Source organism: Trachemys scripta, chromosome 10 (genome assembly GCF_013100865.1).
Source record: "Trachemys scripta elegans isolate TJP31775 chromosome 10, CAS_Tse_1.0, whole genome shotgun sequence".
Classification (NCBI taxonomy): domain Eukaryota; kingdom Metazoa; phylum Chordata; order Testudines; family Emydidae; genus Trachemys; species Trachemys scripta.
The window spans coordinates 44,645,479-44,665,337 of NC_048307.1; the positions used below are offsets into that span (position 1 = coordinate 44,645,479).

The following is a 19,859-nucleotide window of genomic DNA, read 5'->3' on the forward strand; positions in this document are numbered from 1 at the left end:
CTGGAGCCAGCAGCTGGAGCCTATCCAGGACTAAAGTGTTTTTGGGTTTGTGGGTGGAGGGGGAGGGGCAGGGACAAGAGAGCTGGATAGCACTAAACTAGTGGGTCTGAGCTGTCGCTGCTGCTGAGGATTGCTGTCTCGAGCTTCTTTTCCTCTGTGCTGTAGCTCACGGCTTATTTGTGCTGTCTGCCTGTCTTGATTTACTGTAGCTGTGCCTTTTCCTTTCTGCATGCTGTCTCGTCTTCCAGGGGAATCTACCCTCTATACCTTTATTTTGTAATAAATGATGCGGTTATATTGCATGCCTGAGTGACGTCACTGTCAGCACAGTAAGCATCAGCAGCCTGATCACATGCTGGCCCAGTCAGTAATGCAGACGGGATAGGAAGGTGGAGGGGGGGCAGAGGAGGGAGGGGGCTGGTTCCTGGACATATGGCAGTCTTCCCCTTTGGGGTGCAGTTTAGTCTCAGTGGCTTCATCATAGGGCAGGGTCTGGCTTGAAGCTTTGGGAAACTCTTCCTAAAAATCCCTGAACTCTTCAGCTTGTGTTTGTTCCACCTGAGCAGACTTCCAGGACTCTGAAGGAGCAGTGGCAAGCAGGATGCTTTTCCCCAGCTCTGCGCAAGAGTCTCCCCGTGGCCTCCCGGACACAAACGACCTGTGCCTTGGCCTGCAGTCTCTCAATCTGACGGGGTGGGACAGACCATGGAGCACCCAGGATTCCGATACTGCAGCACAGACCAGCACACAGTCTGGTGAGTTGCTCTCTGCTTACACACAGCAACAGTTGTTGATTATTTGCTTTTTTTTTTTTTAAAGTGAAGCTATTGCCCAGAAAAGTGGCTGTTACAGGAGCAGGTTGTGACTGGTTGAGGGATTTCTCTTAACCTTATAAATGCTCTGAGTTTAATGGGGTGATGAGTTCGGGGGACAGAATAAGGGGAGGTTTTGGTTCTGACTGTTCTGCAACTACTCCAGTCTTGGCTGGTGAAACAGGAAACATAACTTACAAATACCTAGGCTTCTCCACATCCTGTGAGTCTGGGGATGGATTAATGTGCTGATGGGCAAGAGGCTTTATTAAAAAATCTGCTCATACCTTCCAAGTATGTTAGGGTATATTTGAAGATTGAGCTAAACGCGTACACTGAGAACTCCACTGCAGTGTGGAAGTGGCGTTAAACTCGCTCCACTTCAGATAAATCTACTAGCAAATTGCTACCTGGGCAAAATAGGGTGTGCTGGCAGAAAGTGGTCTCTCTACAGGGAGAGAGCTGCATGCTTGCAGAGGGACCCCCTGCCTGGCAGCAAATGCTGCTGTAGCACACAAGCTTGGGGTGTTGCACTCTCTGGGTCTGCTGCCTACATGCTGCATATGGGGTGTGGTGGGGGTGCAGACTGAGCTCCAAGTACCAAACTCAACCAGAAGGTTCCCAGCTCTTTAAAAGGCTCAGCAGGACGTTCTCTCCATTCTCAAACTAAAACAAATCATGTTCTGGGGAATGGCACTTGGTCTGCAAGAGTTAGTCTCTCCCCCACTAGCAGAGTGAAGGCATGGCAGCAGAGTGAAGGCATGGCAGCAGAGTGAAGGCATGGCAGCAGAGTGAAGGCATGGCAGCAGAGTGAAGGCTTCTTGTTTTGCCCTTCCCCCTTCCAAATGCTGTTCACCCTGGCTTTCGGCTGGGATCTAGCTCAGAGCACCAGCCAGTATGGAGTGCTCTAGATCTGGGCGCTGGTTTTCTCTATAGAAACTGAAGTGAAGAGCAATGCTGTACCGCTCAGTTTTCTAGACCACAATTTAGTGGCATCCTTGTGGTGTGGTTGGGTAGGGTGCAAGAGGGGGATGTGGACTCATCTTTCAGGTCCTTTTATAATAAAGATCTGGAAAGAACAATCTCACAGATGGTGTTACATTCACTGAAGTATCAGTCCATGGAAATATCTCCTGCTTCAGCAGAGTTTGCACAAGTTCAGCCTGGTTGCTACAGAAACTCCTCCTTTTTATAGAAGCAACCTGCTGCTTTGTTAAAAGGCTAGTGCATTGATGGGGGTGACATAAAGGCCCCAGGCACATAGCAGGTACTGATAGGACTGTGGGTTGCAGTGTCTTCTCTCTCTCTTCATGGGGGTGGCCATTCTGGGGTGGTTCTGGAGGAGTGGAAGTGACCCTGCTCAGGGAAGGTAGCAGTGATGTGAAGTGTTGCCAGCTGCTCTGCTGGCAAGCTTCATGCCAAAGCTCCCAATTTCCTTCCCACTGACTAATGCCTGTCACTTGGTTATAGCAGTGGGTCACAGTCTGCCAGAGGCAGTACCAAATGTCACTTCAGATACTGCAAAACTGGTCTGCATGGTACCTCATGCAGCTTCCTCCCATGGCTGGGCGTGGGACTTGTCAGGTGACTGTTGCAGAAGCAATGTAGCCACGTAGGGAGGGAGCAATGAGTGTTAAACAGGCTTATGCACAGACCCCTGGAAAGAACTTCCTGTTGAGGGGTCTTCCTAGGAGCCATTGGCACTCCAATAGGCTTGGGTTCCTGCCCTCCTGTGCAATCCAAAAAATCCAGCTGGCTTCCCCTGGTGACCCTGTAAATGCTCCATGTCGCACCAAACAAGGGACTGTTCTTCCCAGGCTGCAGTTGTGCCTGATCTTCTCCTTCCTTTGCTAATGTCTTGTCTGTCTTGCGCTTGCCAGTGAAGCTGGGAATAGGGAGCTGTTGGCTGACTTTCAATCACTCAAACAGGCCTCCAAAATGGTGGTGGGAGAAATGTGAGTTCTTAATCGGAGCTGAAAGGAGCAGCAGCCTTAGATAATTAATAGCATACAACATTTTGGGAAGTGTCTCTGATAGGCGACTGGGTACTGAAACTGGATCATGGAAGCTTAACTAAGGCCCTGTGAACAGCAGTTGTACATATGTGCTGGAACTGAGGGTGCTGCTACACCCCTTGGATTGAAGTGGTTTCTATCAGATACAGGGTTTACAGTTTGTTAAATGGCTCTCGGCACCCCTGCAGTTGTAACCAATCCAGCAACATCCAGGGTCTGAGTACTTTCTAGTATTGTTATAGCCATAATGTGTATAAGACATAATGCACAATGGCAATGCAAAGCAGTTTTGTGTGACTGCCTCTTGCTGCTGCTCTGGGCCCCACATGATCAGCTGTAGCAGTCTCAGATGTTCCTTCTCAGCCAACATCTTGCCTGGCCCTTTTGACACAGCCTCCATTCTCACTAGCTACTGATACTTGTATGGCAGCTCTCTGCTATTCAGTCGGATGAAATGGTACATTGATCTGTGGAAGGCTTAAAACTGTAAATTGCTGCTTCCTCAACATGCAAACTTAAACTGGATATTTATGCAACACAGATCACACCTCCACTAGGGACTTCATATGAATTCAGATTGTGCAGAGCAAAATAGCCTCTGAATCAATAGAAAATTCAACTGGAAACTAGTCTGGGGTACTCCAGTGACCTTCCTGATCACTTAATTATTTTGGTGTCTGTAGAACGTATCCTTCACAAATGGGGTACTGAACTACCCACAGCTCTAGTGCATCACATATGAGTTCCTCATTAATAGCTCGCGAAGCTCAGTGGAACAGATGGCAGTGAAGAACTAAATACTTGTGATACTAAAATACTCAGGAGCACAGGCCTCCTGAATGCAAGGGTTAAGCATCTTGCAGAGGTGAAACACCCTGTTTGAGGCCGAGCACACAAAATTAAGGCTTGCATTCCTCCTGCCACCCAATCACTATCCATTATGGGGCTTCTACCCCTGTAATTTAGGGGAAGGGAGTTTGTTTTGACAGTGCATAGATTGACCCACATGGGTCAAACTTGCCATCTACACATTGGGGGGGGGGGGGGGTGCATGGTCTACAGGACCCACGTTCATATACCCAGAGCCATTTGTTGGCAGTGCCATTGCAGTCACCATAGTCTTTCCACCCCTGCAGAATGTGCTGGCTACATTCTCCGTCTAACTGCTGTGCATCCTGCACGAAGCAGGGCAGAGGGAAATGGGAGACTAAATGGAAAGGCAGGAGAAGTGGTGCTTGAATGGGCGACCATGGCTTGCCTTGCTGTGGGTATGGCATATGCTTGGCTCAGGAAGTGAAATGCTGGCATTGGTGCGCAGCTGTTCCATTGTTTGCACCTCCACATCTGCAGAGTCTCGTCCATCCCTCCCTCCCTAGGACCAGGGAGTTGCCATGAAAAGCTTTGTGGGAGGTAGGGGTGGGGGGGATTCAGACTGGGTCTGGAACATTTTGGGAAGTGCCATGTGAAATGGCTTCTCCTGTTTGTGTGAGGGGTGGGCATGGGGGAGCGTTTCCCCACTTGAGACCTTCAAGTTTTCAGAGGGGCCAGCAGATATGGTCAGCTGGTATTGCCTGGCCATGCCTTGTGTAGCAAAGGCAGAAAGCAGCATGTGAACGCCAGTCTAGTGCCTGTCTGTAATCTCTGGCACTACAGTGATGCAGGTATTGATTCCCAGCTGGCTGCCTCAGTCACTCGGTGCTGCAGCTGGCATTTCAGCACTGAGCCAGGGGTGATCAGAATCAGGAAATCCTGACTGCAGAGGCACTGGACTCTGCATTGGGTTGTCTGTCTCTAGAGCCTGGCTGGGAGGGGCAGGTGCTTCCAGCAAACTGCAGTTGGGACAGTTCTAGCAGTGACTCAGCTGTATAAATCCACAAGGAGCTGGCCAGGAGGGTGGAAGTGCAAAAAATTAACAATCAGTCTAAAATGATGATTGCTGATTTGGTTTCCTGCAGTGCCAATGCTTGAGCATTGATGAGCTGGAATTCGGGCGCTCTAATCTGCAGGACTTCACTAAATCTGCATACAGCCCCTGCCAGGTGCTGGCTGTACCTCTTCCTGAAAAGGAATGTCTGGCAATAGGGAAACTATACAGGTGTCACCTTGTGCCTCCTGTGGAACTGATGCACAGATATGCTTTATATTGCAGTTGTGTACAGGGACCCAGTCTGGGTCAGGGCCCCATTATGCCAGACACAGCAGACTAGGCAAAAATGCTGCTTTTGTTTTGCAATACCAAGGAGTTTTCTCTTGCAGTCAGACTGCTGCTTCATGCCTCCCCGGGGGCTGGGAAGCTGCTCAGGCCCAGGACATGGGGCTTGCAGTGCATTTTCCTGCTGACTCTACTACATTGTAGAGGAGACAATCCGCCTTTGAGAGGGTGGAAGAAACTTTGCCCCTCTGCCAAGGAGCACCCTCAGCTTCTGAAGCTGCTGTCTTGCCTGGGGAGAGCCTCTACTAGAGGTAGCGGCTGCCGCAGTCTAGAATTGCTGCATCTATTGGCTATAGGATTTAATTGCTGTCTTGTGGCAGGAGAAGAACACTAAACCCACTGCTGCCACTAAAACTGTCTGTCAGACTAGGAATATTGACTCAAGTCCCAGAAACCTGTTCTCATGGAAATAAATGCGGGCCTTGGATGCTTCCAGCTAAGCATCTCCTGTAATGCAGTATTCCCTTCCCAATTTAATAATCATAAATATGCAGTATTCCTAGCATCCAGGGCACCTGTTTCTCCTTGGGGGAGGTAAAGGGACCGTGGAGGAAGGAGCCTAAAGTGCTGGTTTAGTTTGTATGCCTGCATAATAGATGACAGTAGCACACAAGGAGATATGAGGTAGAGCCCTGCAAGGGACTACCTTTTAAATCCTGCTTCCACCCACACAAACCTTAGATCATGAGACACAGCTTCTCCCACTACTTAGAAGAACCACAGTTGGCTAATATAGAATGGAATTCAGATACAATTTTTACCACTAAAAGAATAAAATAAATCTTGCTTAAACCATGTAAAAATATTTAACTCCTGTTATAATAAACATCAAATCTCTATCCCTGTCCTAAATTTAAGAAAAATAAAGGTTTTAATACTTGTTGAAATTCTATTTGAAAAACTGAGACTGTTTTCCCACAAATTACTGCAGTCTGGTTTTTATTTGTTCCTCCACACAATCCTGACCATAACAAAGTACATTTTACCCTCTCCTGCTATTATGGCAGTAGGTCCTGTGGGATCCCAATTGGGCTGCAAGCCTCTGATGGGAGGTTTAACATGTGCTCAGTCTCTCTGCTCTCACTGGATGGTATGAAGCCCTTATGCTGTTAACTGAATACCTGGCATGAGTATGAATGCCAGTATTGCCATACTGGATCAGACCAATGACCCATCTATTCCAGTATCTGCTCTCTAGCTCTAAAAAGTACATCTGACTCCAGATGGACAAAGTGACTAGTCCATGGAGAAACATTCTTAAACGCTGTTAGCAGTGGTTGCTTATGCCCTGTATCATAGGGTCTGTCTTCTTTTAGTCTAGTTTATATAACTAGATGTTATCCATATGGCTGATTAGCAGGATTAAAATAAACTCTTGGCGTCTTGTGGCAGTGCGTTCCATAGTTTGACTATGCATAGTTTCCTTTTATCCATTTCAGACATTGCTTTGCTTTGTTTCCTTGGTTGTCCCCTGGTAAAGAGGAGTGCCCTACTACCTTCCTGAATGCTTGCTTATATACACTGTCCTGTCTCTTCAGAGAAGAAACTGGGCCTGTTCCATTAATAGGTCCCCTTCCGGAAGCCCTTCGATGGCTCTGACCCATTCCCAGTCTCTAGACAAGTCTTCTCTCCCATCAGGGTTTGCCTCTCCCACAACTGGGCTTCCCCCTGTGCTGCAGTTGACTGGGTCTCATTGCCAGTCATTCTTGGCTGGAGATGGAACACTAGATGGGGAAGGCTCTAAGTCGCTACAGGGAATTCTTACTCGGGTGTCTGCCTGGTGGGTCTTGCCCACATGCTCGGGGTCTAACTGATTGCCATATAGGGGGTCAGAAAAGAACTTTCCATCCAGTCAGATTGGCAGAGACCCTGGGGTTTTTTTGCCTTCCTTTGCAGCGTGGGGCATGGGTCACTTGCAGGTTTAAACTAGTGTAAATGGTGGATTCTGTGTAACTTGAAGTATTTAAACTAGGGCTGTCAAGCAATTTAAAAAATTGTGATTAATTGCACTGTAAACAATAGAATACCATTTATTTAAATATTTTTGAATGTGTTCTAAATTTTCAGATACATTTCATTTACAACACAGAATACAAAGTGTACAGTGCTCACTTTATATTTTGGTGGGACGATTTAGTTGGTGTTGGTCCTCCTTTGAGCAGGGGGTTGGACTAGATGACCTCCTGAGGTCTCCTCCAATCCTAATCTGATTTTTTGATTACAAGTATTTGCACTGTAAAAAAAAATAGTTTTCAATTCACCCAGTACAAGTACTGTAATGCAATCTCTTGATCATGAAAGTGCAACTTACAAATGTAGAATTATATAAAAAAAACTGCATTCAAAAATAAAACCATGTAAAACTTCAGAGCCTGCTAGTCCACTCGGTCCTACTTCTCATTCAGCCAAAAGTTTGTTTAAATTTACAAGAGAACGCTGCCCTCTTATTTACAAAGTCACCAGAAAGTGAGCACAGGCATTTGCATGACACTATTGTAGCCAGCATTGCAAGGTATTTATGTGCCGTATATGCTAAACATTTGTATGCTCCATCATGTTTTGCCCACCATTCCAGAGGACATGCTTCCATGTTGATGATGCTTGTTAAAATGTATTAAATTAAATTTGTGACTGAACTCTGTGGGAAAATTGTACATCCCCTGCTCTGTTTTACCTTCATTCTGCCATATATTTCATGTTATAGCAGTCTCGGATGATGACCCAGCACATGTTTGTTTTAAGAACACTTTTGCTGCAGATCTGACAAAACACAAAGGTACTAATGTGAGATTTCTAAAGATAGCTACAGCACTCGACGCAAGGCTTAAGAATCTGAAGTGCCTTCCAAAGTCTGAAAGGGATGAGGTGTGGAGCATACTTTCAGAATTCTTAAAAGAGCAACACTCCGATGCAGAAACTACAGAACCTGAACCACCAGAAAAGAAAATCAACCTTCTGCTGGTGGCATCTGACTTATGATGATGAAAGTGAACATATGCCCGTCCACACTGCTTTTGGATGGTTATCGAGCAGAACCAGTCATCAGCATGGATGCACGGCCCTTGGGATGGTGGTTGAAGCATGAAGGGACATGAATCTTTAGTGCATCTGCCACAAATATCTTGCAACGCTGGCTACGACAGTGCTATGCAAATGCCTGTGCTCACTTTCTGGTGACATTATAAATAAGAAGAGGGCAGCATTATCTCCTGTAAATGTAAACAAACTTTTGTCTGAGCAATTGGCCGAACGAGAAGTAGGACTGAGTGGACTAGCAGGCTCTGAAGTTTTACATGGTTTTATTTTTGAATGCAGTTTTTTGTACATAATTCTACATTTGTAAGTTGCACTTTCATGATCAAGAGATTGCATTACAGTACTTGTACTGGGTGAATTGAAAACTACTATTTTTATAGTGCAAATATTTGAAATAAAAATACACTGATTTTCAATTACAATACGGAATACAATAGATGAAACTTATCAAATACTTTGGATGGTTTTTCTGTGTTTTCAATTGATATTCCATTAAGTGATTAAAACCGCAATTTTTTAAAATCACAATTTAGTTTTTGAGTTAGGCATGAGTTAACTGCAATTAATAAACAGCCCTAATTTAAACCATGATTTGAGGACTTCAGTAACTCAGCAGAGATTAGGGGTCTGTCACAGGGGTCTGTGGGTGAGTTTCTGTGACCTGTGCCGTGCAGGTGGTCAGACTAGATCACGATGGTCCCTTCTGATCTAAAGTCTGAGTCCTCTTCAATAAAAAGAATCTCCAATCTCTGTCCTGCTAAGAGCTGGCTTCCTCCCCTGCTGCCCAACCAACAAAAGTAACTTATCTTAATCAGTGGATCCAGAAAAAATGAAACCCTACCCTTTACAGGATAAAATCTGATTGGGAGAGGTGCCAAGGACTGGACTATATAACCTCTCAAGGTCCCTTCCAGTCCTGTGATTCTAGCTCTTGACTCTACCTGGAAGACACTCAGATACCACAGCAATAGGTGGCAGTGTGTAGACAGTGTAGGAAAATTCTTGCTTGTTAAGAAGGGGTTTAGGTAATGGACATCATCTTAAGTGCATCCCTGGAGGTTCAGTGCTCCCCACTGTGGCAATCTCTGCTGATCTGGGTTTTGGGGGAACTTGTTCCAGGACATACAGCAGTCTCCCTTCCCCCAGAGCCAGAGGGAGCAGACAAGCCTGCCAAAAAGCCATTAGTGTTCCCCTTGTTGCCAGCTTTAGGTATCCATCTTGTGTGCCTAGGAGCAGCCAATACTGTCTTACACCAGTAGCTTGGGGAAGAGACTTCAGCTGTCTGCTACTGGCTCAGCAGCACAACCCTTGAGGGATTGAATTCCAGTCCCATCTTTGCATCTCAACAGTAGTGGCACAGCAGTCTGCTTATGGGGCCTTTCTGGCAGCTGTCACTTCCACATGTGGGGTGTGAGCTGGGGATGCTGACTATGGTATCTCAGAACAGGACCTTACATAGTGACCAGGTAGAGCTGCCTTTCTACCCAGCCTTGGTTCTAAAAGTTGCTGCTGTTCCACAGAGTTCAGGGGTCTCCTTCCTGCAAAAAACCAAACCTCTTCAACCCTGGAACATGCAGACTCCCATAGCTGTTAGTCTGACTGAATTTAAGAAAAATATATGAAGGTTTGATGGTTTTTTTTTTTTTTTTTTTTTTTTTAAACTACTGGGCAATACAGAAGAGACCTCTAATGCATTGAATGCTAGGTGGTTGTGCTGAGGCATACAAGACAAAATAGAAGCTTATCACCAGGTCATGATTTCCTGGACTAAAACCTTTTGCATCCAAAGAGATCTGCAAAGCAGCAGATTGGTCTTCAACTTGTACAATTGTCAGACCATTCCAGCTACAGCCCCTGTGCAGAAAAGCGCTGAAGCATGTGCTTACATGCTGTTTTTAATAGGGATGTTTCCTGAACTGAAGCCTAGATATACAGGTGTTGGCAGACCCAGCCTCTGGTAGGAAGGTACTGCATGTTGTGTTGCTCTGGAAATCCACTAAAGCAAACTGCCATAAACACCTGTGGGAGGGTGTTAATCCCAATAGCAGGGATGGCTAGCAGGGATCCAGAAGTTGGATTCCTGATCCTGTCAAGTATTCAAGCTCACTTTCCTGGACTATCCACTAACTGAATGCGCAAGATCAGTCCAGTGACCACTGTTGACCACTTAATGCTGTTAGAAACACATTGTCTTCTAGTTTAAGAAGCAACTGTTGGTCTTCCTGGAGGAGCTAAGCCTCCTGCCTTGTCATTATTCAATTGCAAAGCCAAGACAAAACCCACTGGTAGGAATGGAATCTAGATAAACAGAGAAATGTATGGGATATCAAAGTCTTTGTCTGCTATGTCTTGAGATATGGGTTGCAAAAGTTGAACTCTGTATCCAAAGCAAGGACCTAACACCAGCAGATACAATGGCATATTATTTCTGGTATTCTCCATCCCACTTGTTATGCATCTCTCTACATTTGCTTTCTTGACAGCTACTGCACCTTAAGTTTAATCAAACTGTTGGCAGTGTCCCTCAGGCCTTTCCCAAGTAAGTACAGCTGACTCTGAAATAAGCAATGTGTAGCAGTGGATGGGAACTCTTTCGATGTGTATTACCATGTATTTGGCAGGTGAAGTTCTGTGTTGACACCAGGCTAGAATAGTATCAGAGGGGTAGCTGTATTAGTCTGGATCTGTAAAAGCAGCAAAGAGTCCCGTGGCACCTTATAGACTAACAGACGTATTGGCGCATGAGCTTTCGTGGGTGAATACCCACTTCGTCGGATGCATCATTTCTTTTCTTGCTTTGTTATTATAATTTGAATTGCACTTTGTTTTATGCTAGGGAAATATGTATGTAAGGACAGACTTGTAATCTACAGGTTTTGGTACTTTATGGGATTACATGTCTTTATTGGTGCTAATCTTTGCCGTAGGATACAAAACCTTGACTAATGTGTAATGCTACTAGAAATTGTTTATCTTTGCCATCTGTTTTCTGAAACATACTGTAGCTCTACAAGATCCTTCACAAGCAAACCAAAAACTATTCTTCATGTATATATTGGACAACAGTGATGAACTAGGGCCCAGTTCTCCTTGGACATACTCCCCGCACAACTCAGATTGTTACCAAAAATTGAGCAATTCAGCTTTCCTTTTTAATTTATATCATATGAAGGTATTTTACTAACTTACTTATTCCANTAAAGACATGTAATCCCATAAAGTACCAAAACCTGTAGATTACAAGTCTGTCCTTACATACATATTTCCCTAGCATAAAACAAAGTGCAATTCAAATTATAATAACAAAGCAAGAAAAGAAATGATGCATCCGACGAAGTGGGTATTCACCCACGAAAGCTCATGCGCCAATACGTCTGTTAGTCTATAAAGTGCCACGGGACTCTTTGCTGCTTTTACAGGCTAGAATAAGCTCTCTAGGTTTATCCGGATTCGGAAAGAGGTCTAGCTTGTCAGTTCTCTAGTACTATTACTGTAGTATCCTAAATGAGCCCTTCTTTGGGTTTTAGTGAAAGGGAGACCTCTGAGATCATGCCAGTGTAACCCTGGGGGAAAAATAAGGAGATCTTTACCCACCATGAGCAAGGAGGAACAAATTTTTGTCCTCTTGTTGGTGCTTAGTTCATACAGATTTTGACTGAAGTCTTAATTTTTCAATGCTTGCTGCAGGTGGCCTTAACTGCCTTCCCCCCCCACCCTTTTAGCCCAGCAGCTACCTCTTTCAAGTTCTAGATGGAGGCCATGTCTACATAGGTGCAATTATACTGGTGCAGACTTAGCACTGATGCAACACATCTCTATTAACCTGGGCTTGCTTACACTGCTGCAGTGAGAGTGAGCCCCATGTAGTGACTTTGCTGCATGCACAGGGACCAACACTGTAGTAGTGCTGAAAGGAAGGACCATTAGTCCTGAGAATGTTGGAATCCACATCTTCCCTCTCGCTATGGGGTTCTGTGCTGCAGCTGCACTTCTGTAAACAGCCTTGCACAAGCACTTGCCCCATCCCACTAGTAATACCTACATTAGCGCTGTTCTAAAACATTGTAAGCACAAATACCTAATGAGGCATTAAACAATTCCTTGAACATGTTTGGCTGTCCAGTTACAGGGCTGCTCAAATTCAGTTCTGGCTGTCAAACAAGTTTAGACTAGTGTCCAGTAGCTGCCAACTGCGCTCATGATGCCATTTTGGATTCTTAACAGAACCAAATCCTGTCTAATATGCATACACATGCTAAAAGTGATGGTGGCTTTGTCAGTGCCTTTTTCCAATGGAAACTGAATTCAGTCCTGCTATGCCTAAAACCTGCAGTCTTAACCCCCTCCTCTTTTGAGACCAGTCATTTGACTGACTTGCATTGATGTAACAGGCAGGGCCGGCTCCAGGCACCAGCTGAGCAAGCAGGTGCTTGGGGCGGCCAAGGGGAAGCACGTCGGGCTCTTCGGCAGAAATTTGGCGGAGGGTCCCTGTCCCTCTCGGAGGGATGGACCTGCCACCAAAGAAGTGGCGCAGTGGAACTGCCCGCTGATCGATAGCGACCCCCCCCCCCATCGCTTGCGGCGGCAAAAACCCTGGAGCAGCCCTGATAACTGGAAACCTATTGCAGCAAAATACATAGGTGCTTGAGTGAACATACCAGTGATATCAGATCTGCTGGTTGTGTTCCAGTTCAGGTGAGATGTCATTTAGTCTGATTTTGCACAATGGGTAAATTTGTGAAAGCACATAGCACAGAATATCCTCCTTCAAGAGCTTCTTTCTCTATACGGTTTCTGCTGCATTGGTGTCTTAAAGCCGTCCTGGTAAGATGTAGCTGCTGTTAGTGCTGACCCTGCCATTGGTCTGTACCAGTGCAGTGCCATTTGGAGATGGTAATGGCTCATCTGCTAGGGTAGAGAACTTTATCGCTGCCTCACCCTGCTCAGAGCAAGGTTAGGCATGATGATGGTATGAATGCTTGCGCAGTCCCTTGTCCTGATGTATGCCAGTGATTTGCCATTGTAGCTGCATAGGTGTGCAAGTAGTAGTCAGTCCACTGTGAATGCACTTGTTGATCGCAGAACCTGAGGTACTTTGTGATTTTTGGGGGCAGTGACATAGCCAAGTTCTGCTATTGGTGCAACTTTATAGGGTGTAGATTGACTGGCAGGCTTCATGGCGTCTCAAAGTTGAACTAGCCTGTAATCTGGTGGAGGAGAACCTCTGCATTCTGAGCTTGCTCCGGTAGCTCTGAACAGCCCTGGCCTGCTAACGCTTACAGATCAGGCTCCCCAATCTGTCTGCTCTGCATTGCCAGTACTGAGAGTGGCAGCATAGCATGGAGCTCAGCTTCTCAAACACTCTTTTGTACTGGGGCTGAAGTCTTGCATGGCCTCGTCCAAACTCCCTTCCACTTGGACAGTTACTCCCAGTTCTGACACCTGGTGGGACCACACTGCTGCACACTTGTCTCAGGCTCACAAGAGGTGGAATGCACGCTTCCAGAGCCAGAAGGGCCCACTGATCATATAGCCTGGACTGTGCAGTACAGGCCAGGAATTATTTCAGGGAAATTCTTAGCACAGATCTTGGTGAAAAACCCACCAATCTTGGTGCACTAGCCCTGGTGACTGAAGCAAGCAGAGGTAAGTCTATATGTGCAACCTGGTCACTATAACATGGTAAACCTGTGGAGGAAGCCCTGTACCTGGCCTCTCAGGCCTTCATTGAGAACCATTAAAAGATTTATGTTGGGGTGTGTACCAGACCAGTCTGTTACCAGAAGCCACAGATCACTGCTGTATCAGCACACAGGGATGGGCGCTATGACATGCTTCTTCCACTATCCATGACTTAAATAGGATTGGTGGGTTCAGATTGTTTGCTGCAGCAAACAGACTTCAGCTCTTTGCATTATGCTGCATTGCACCTGGCCATAATAGCCTGCTGTTAGTTTGGCATAACTAGGCCATATATTGCATGATCCTGCAGAATGGTCACAGCTGTGCCAGTCGGGCTAAAGCCAATTGGTGGGGAATGACGCACATGCACTGCCAGCAGAAGAGCAACTATAGCTGGTCTGTTCAGACAGACGAGTCCCCCCCGTAGTTGGCTCCTTTTACAGACTGCCCACCTGGCTGCCCAGGATCAGATGGACCAGGATCCACGCTTGTCTTTACAACACTGTTGCAAAGGGATTCATTGCATGCTCTGCACAAGGGGGAGGCTCCAAAAGGGTTGCGGTCAGGGTATACCTGCATGACCCTAGGCGTGTGAGATTTCTCAAGGCTGTCCCCAAATATCTGGGAGTGAATGGGTCTCTGCACAGAAAAAGGACAAATGGAAGGGAATTTCCTCTAGGGAGGCTGTAGCAGGTATTCCTGAGCCTCCCCAATGCGGAGTCAATGGGGAAGGGGCATAGTCTTCCTGGGTCTCTGCTGTGACAAAAGCACTTTCAGAACTGAGCTGAGATGCTGGGAGCAGCCACGAATGCTTTTGGGGCTCCCTGTTTGTCTGGTGTGGAGACCTATTAAGGGCAAGTACCAGCTAACCAAGTGACAGGATTGGTGGCATGTATCACTCAGCCCACATTAGTGGACTTGAGCTTGATTAGGGGCATTAGAACACACTTGGTCTCCTCTGCATTGCATATCTTGATGTGTAACTGTATCGGGGGTAGCCATGTTAGTCTGTATCCACAAAAACAACAAGGAGTCTGGTGGCACCTTAAAGGCTAACAGATTTATTTGGGCATAAGCTTTCATAGGTTAAAAACTCCTTGTTTTGATGTGTAACTGAGTCCCTGGACTCCTTTGTCTTCCTAATGTGGCTGGACCTGTAAGTGACAAAACAGCTGACTCACAGGTGATGTGATGGCTGAGCTGCTGCCAGTTCTGGAGAGACAGCTCTCAGGTGCAGCCAGCAGAGTTATCCTTTTAGAGAGCCACAGGACTGCACAGCCTCCCTCCTGCTAAAATGCTCTCCTCCATGGAGTATGAATAGAAAAGGGTGGAATGGAAAGTGAAGTTGAGTGGAGAATACCCTGAATCAGTGTGGCAGACAAGTCACTGCAGGGCTGGAGGTGGTCAGCCATTTATCATTTAGTATCAGAATCTGACTGCTGGGTTAAAATATGTGCTTGGGCAGGATTCTAAGTGGAAGGAAGAGGGCTGGGATCTTAACCTTGAGCGCATTCCTTTTGCAGTGGAAGCTTGTTTGCTTTGTCAGGGGAACTAGATCTGATGTCAGGCTCAGATCAGTTGCAAATGGACTTCAACCAGTCTGGCAATATCTTACAAGCCTGTTTAAATTTAGATGCCTGTTTTAGATGCATTTAAGTTGCTTTTTCTTGCAGTCAGGTATCAAGCTTAAAGGTGCATGGCCAAGCAAACCCATGTTTTCAGACTTGTCCTGCACTATAGAGAATTTTTAATCTAATGGTGGTCTCATGACTAGGCACTCATCTAGGCTGCATATATAACTGGATAGTGGAAATGATACTGCTTCCCCTGTTCTTGCATATATTATCAGTCTCTAGTTTGCACCCTAAGCATTGCAGCAGACACTTGTGAGGAGCGTCTAATTGACACTTATATATAGAAGTGTGTGTTCCTGGGCTCTGCAAAACAGCAAATGTATCAAATTTGACCTGACAGTTTTGCTTTTAAATCTTGGCTGCTGGAACTGATGCTAATGCACAGTGGACACCATGCCATGCTGCATATTTGTCCTGCTCTCTAAAAATAAGCATGCAATTGTGCATGTAGTCTCGCGTTACCTACTTGTGTGTACACTAGGCCTGAAGACATTTGAACTTTCAGCAGAAGCTTGCAAATCTTGCCTATTTCCATAAACTCCATTCTGGCTAGTCTTGAACCCTGACAATCCCTTCCGTCCCTACCCACAACATCCTGGGAAGTTTCTAGACAGCCCCTTGGTCAAGGCATGACTTGAGCCAAGTATTCAGGCCTGCCTCTCGCACCTCACCCACTTGGGACTCTTCTCTTGATCTCCTTGCATGCTGTCCATACAAGGGTCAGTGCTTCCAAACACTGAGTTCAGCCTGCAGATGACCCCTGACATCTTAGGGCCTCATTTCAAAAATAACATCCATGCTGTTGGATGTTCGTTAGCTTTTTTATTGTAAAACACTAATTGGCATTAGGTTTTAGGATTAACACCCATTCCAATGTTAAGGTTGGCCCGATTAGTAGGGAAGAAAGCAAAGCAGAGGCTCCAGTTCTTGGAAGTGAAGTCTTGTGTGTATTTTGACTTCAGTAGTAAGGTGGCTATGTATCAATTCCAAATGCCTTTCCTGAGATTACACAAGGATCAGCTCAGTGTCTCATCCTCAAATTGTGCCATTGCTCTTCCTAGACAGGTTTGGTAACACCAACAAATCCTATAGTGAAAGGGTGGTGGTGGGTTAGCCTGAAGTAGCAGGCCATCTTCCTTCCCTTATGAACTTAGATGTGCCAAGCAAACTTTGAAAATCTCATGCTTCAGACTTAAATGAAAGCTGAAATAGCCTTCCAACTGCTTTTCTATGTCTACAGGGGAATTCCAGCCATTGGCAGGTGGCTGCTGGTGTAGCCGAAATAGTGTAGACGGAGTAAACAGCTATAATCTGCAGTTACTGCAGCAGTGCAAACACTTGCTTGAACCCAGGTGCAAATCAGCTGTACCGGTTTTATTGTTTGCAATATTGGTCACCAACATCTAAATTTGGGTCACATCCCCGATGTGGACTAGAGCTAAGGAGAATTCATTTTGATAGCCACCCTTTGTCCACAGTTCTGGCTCCTTCCATTACAAACAGTCTCTCCCAGCATAGCTATGTTCTCCAGTATTCGGGGCACTAGCCTGGGTGTGATACTGGGTGTGAGGTCTTAAGTACAGTGCAGGTTGCATCATAAGCAAGCTTGGGAGTCCCCAGAGAGGGTCTCTGAGCTCCCACCAAAGAGCCAGGAACTCTGGAGTACTGCTCAGAGAGAGCAGACAGGAAATCTTTAGGCTGAATAGCTTCATGCAGTCAACACAAATGGCTTAAAATCTAGGGCAGGGATAGGTAATCTATGGCACGCATGCCAAAGGCAGCACACAAGCTGATTTTCAGCAGCACTCACACTGCCCGGGTCCTGGCCACTGGTCTGGGGGGCTCTCCATTTTAATTTAATTTTAAATGAAGCTTCTTAAACATTTTAAAAACCTTATTTACTTGACATACAATAGTTTAGATGTCTATTAGACTTATAGAAGGAGGCCTTCTAAAAAAGTTAATGTATTACTGGCATGCGAAACCTTAAATTAGAGTGAATAAATGAAGACTCGGCACATCACTTCTGAAAGGTTGCCGACCCATGATCTAGTGCCTGCAAACATCCTTCAAACACCTGCTGGTTTAGTGCTTAGCAAGTCCCAGTGACCTTGGTCAAACAATGCTCATAACGAGTTTGCAGGATTGGGCCCTCTGCTTTTAACTCAAAGGCTTCTACTTAGTTAATGAACACTGTCTTGAAGGAAAATATTCTCAACCCCACTTGGAAATTAGGATCAGCATCACTATACAGACCTTGCTAACCTGCTAATGTAGCTAGGCACCAACTTAATCTGCCTATAACTGCTCTCCAGTTAGGTAAGCCCAGTCCAACTGCAGAGATAATTGGGCAGTCCACAAACAAATGAGGCAAGTAACTAGTATCTACTGCTCTGCCAAACTTCCACATATCTTAGAGCTGTTAACCTGAACTTTGGTTTAACTCTGTCACTGGTTCTCTAACTGCAGAGATGGCTCGTTAACTCAAACACTAGATATAGGTAGCTGCTAGTGTGTTGGTACAGCTGTGTTCAGGCGGCATAATGCTGGCTGTGGGATTTACATATGGCCCACAAGTAGCAAAACTTTCTCCCTATTTTTTTGTCAAGGAGAAGTCAGCAGTGATGCATTTGGCAGCTCTGAGACTTGGGTGGCAGGACTAGCCTGCTATGCATCAGAGCTTGTAATGAGCAATGACTAATCAGTTTTTTTTTAAGACTCTAACAAATTCAGCTGTCTTCCTTGAACAATACATTAGCTGTATTGCTTTCAAACATGCCACATGACTTCAGAGAAGCCTGAAACCATGCTTACTCTAGCTTGGATAGAATGTCTCCCAACCCATACAACAAACCTATATTCTGGAAAGAGACCCAGTCTCCCCTCATCCCCCTAAACTGACACTAGCATTTTCCTTAATGCTTGATCTGCCAGTGCAGCTCCACCAGCGGTAGCAAAACTCAGCACTAGTACAGAGAAGGCTTCATGGGTCTGCTCAGGCTGGTGGCAGGCACCTGGTCTGTGCTAGCACTCCTGCTGTTCCCCCAGCTAGAGCCGAGCTGGTGTTTGCAGTGAAGGAAAGTCCTGGCAGACAAGGCTGTAGCATAAGGGCAGATTGGGAATTGAAGGGGAATTAACAGAGTAGCAAAAACTGCCCCTCTTGCTTATACTCTAAAAGGGGAAAGTTAAGCTAGTACTGTGCAATACCTGGCCTCCAGTGTCCTGAGGAACCAGAGCTGCAGACTGGAAGGTTCTTGTGCCGTAGGACAGAGGTTAACAACTCTGGGTATGCAGAGATCTTCCAGGGGTACATTAACTCCTCTAGATCAACTTCTCAACCTGGGGGTTGAGCCTCAAAGGGTGGGGATGGGTTAAGGGTGATTGCTAGTGCAGGGATGGCAAACAGGGCAGTTGCTTGGGGCCCCACGCCACAGGTGGCCCCATGAAGGTAAGTTACATGCTTCAACCCCAGGCAATGGGGCTCAAGCTGATCCTGGAAGGGGTACAGAAGTCTGGAAAAGTTGAAAACCACTGCCATAGGGATCATCCATGTCCTATGGACACAGGTGGAGGGAATCCTACTCTAAACCTCTGCATGGTGCTTGCTGTTGGTGACAGTACAGCCCAGACTTCTCAGTGCTTGGTGGGGGAGGATGAGTAAACATTGGAACACTCCAGCATGCCACTAAGGTTTGTCTTAAATAGCCATAATGCCTCTATCAGCTAACTTCTAGCAGTCTCTTGCCGTTCACCTTTTTAAGCTGCAAGTAGGCACTGCGTGGTGCTGACATGGACATAAATTCTGCATTTCCTACTTGTAAGGAGGTGCCTCTGGCCTTGCCTTGACAGGGATTTAAAGGTAGGTGCTGGAATATGTTCAGTGTACTCTAGTATAGGAAAAACGACTGGTCTACCCTAGAACTATAGAACACATCGGCTAATGTTTTCTGTAACACCTCTAGGTCCTAGTCCTGGCGTAAGGAAGGGGTGGGGCGATGGCCACTTGACCAATGTTGAGCTCTCATGAAGGCTCCCTTTCTGAAAACCAGCTCCTCCTCAGGCTAACTAGGCATTGGCTTTGAAGCCACAGCAGACTTTAGACTAGCTATAAATGCTCTTCTAAGTCAGTTGAGCCTTCTGCAAAATTGTCCCCCTGCACCAGTCAGGGCCCTGCAGAGCCTGGCCTGGGTGGTAACTGTCAGCGTTTGATCACGTGCTTGCGTGAGGGAAGTCCCCTCTGTTCGGGGGGGGAGGGGTACGTGTCCAAGGCTTAAACCCATGTGGAGTTCTGGACCAGGTGCTGACAGCAGTTTCAGCAGGTTGCTGACAGGAGATGCTCTGGTAAGGCTTGGCATTGAATTGCAGCGGTGCAGTCTGAAATGGCACTGGGAGGGAATACTTTGCAGCCCACATGCTGCTGTGGAAGGAGTGATGTCAGGAGTGTCTTTCGTCTCCAGAGATGGAAACA

The 19,859-nt window shown here is 46.2% G+C and overlaps 1 protein-coding gene across 11 annotated transcripts in view; it reads left to right on the plus strand.

Moving 5' to 3' along the window:
• Positions 1-19,859, plus strand: part of CPEB1 (cytoplasmic polyadenylation element binding protein 1) — a 75,791-nt gene that overhangs the window by 35,094 nt on the left and 20,838 nt on the right. For 10 of the 11 annotated variants that reach the window (XM_034783850.1, XM_034783851.1, XM_034783860.1 and 7 more), the window contains one exon: positions 567-755. In XM_034783850.1, coding sequence (XP_034639741.1) covers positions 567-755 — 189 coding nt within the window. Of the gene's footprint in view, positions 1-542; positions 756-19,859 lie in introns of all 11 variants that reach the window. The other variant, XM_034783858.1, reaches the window with a different exon arrangement.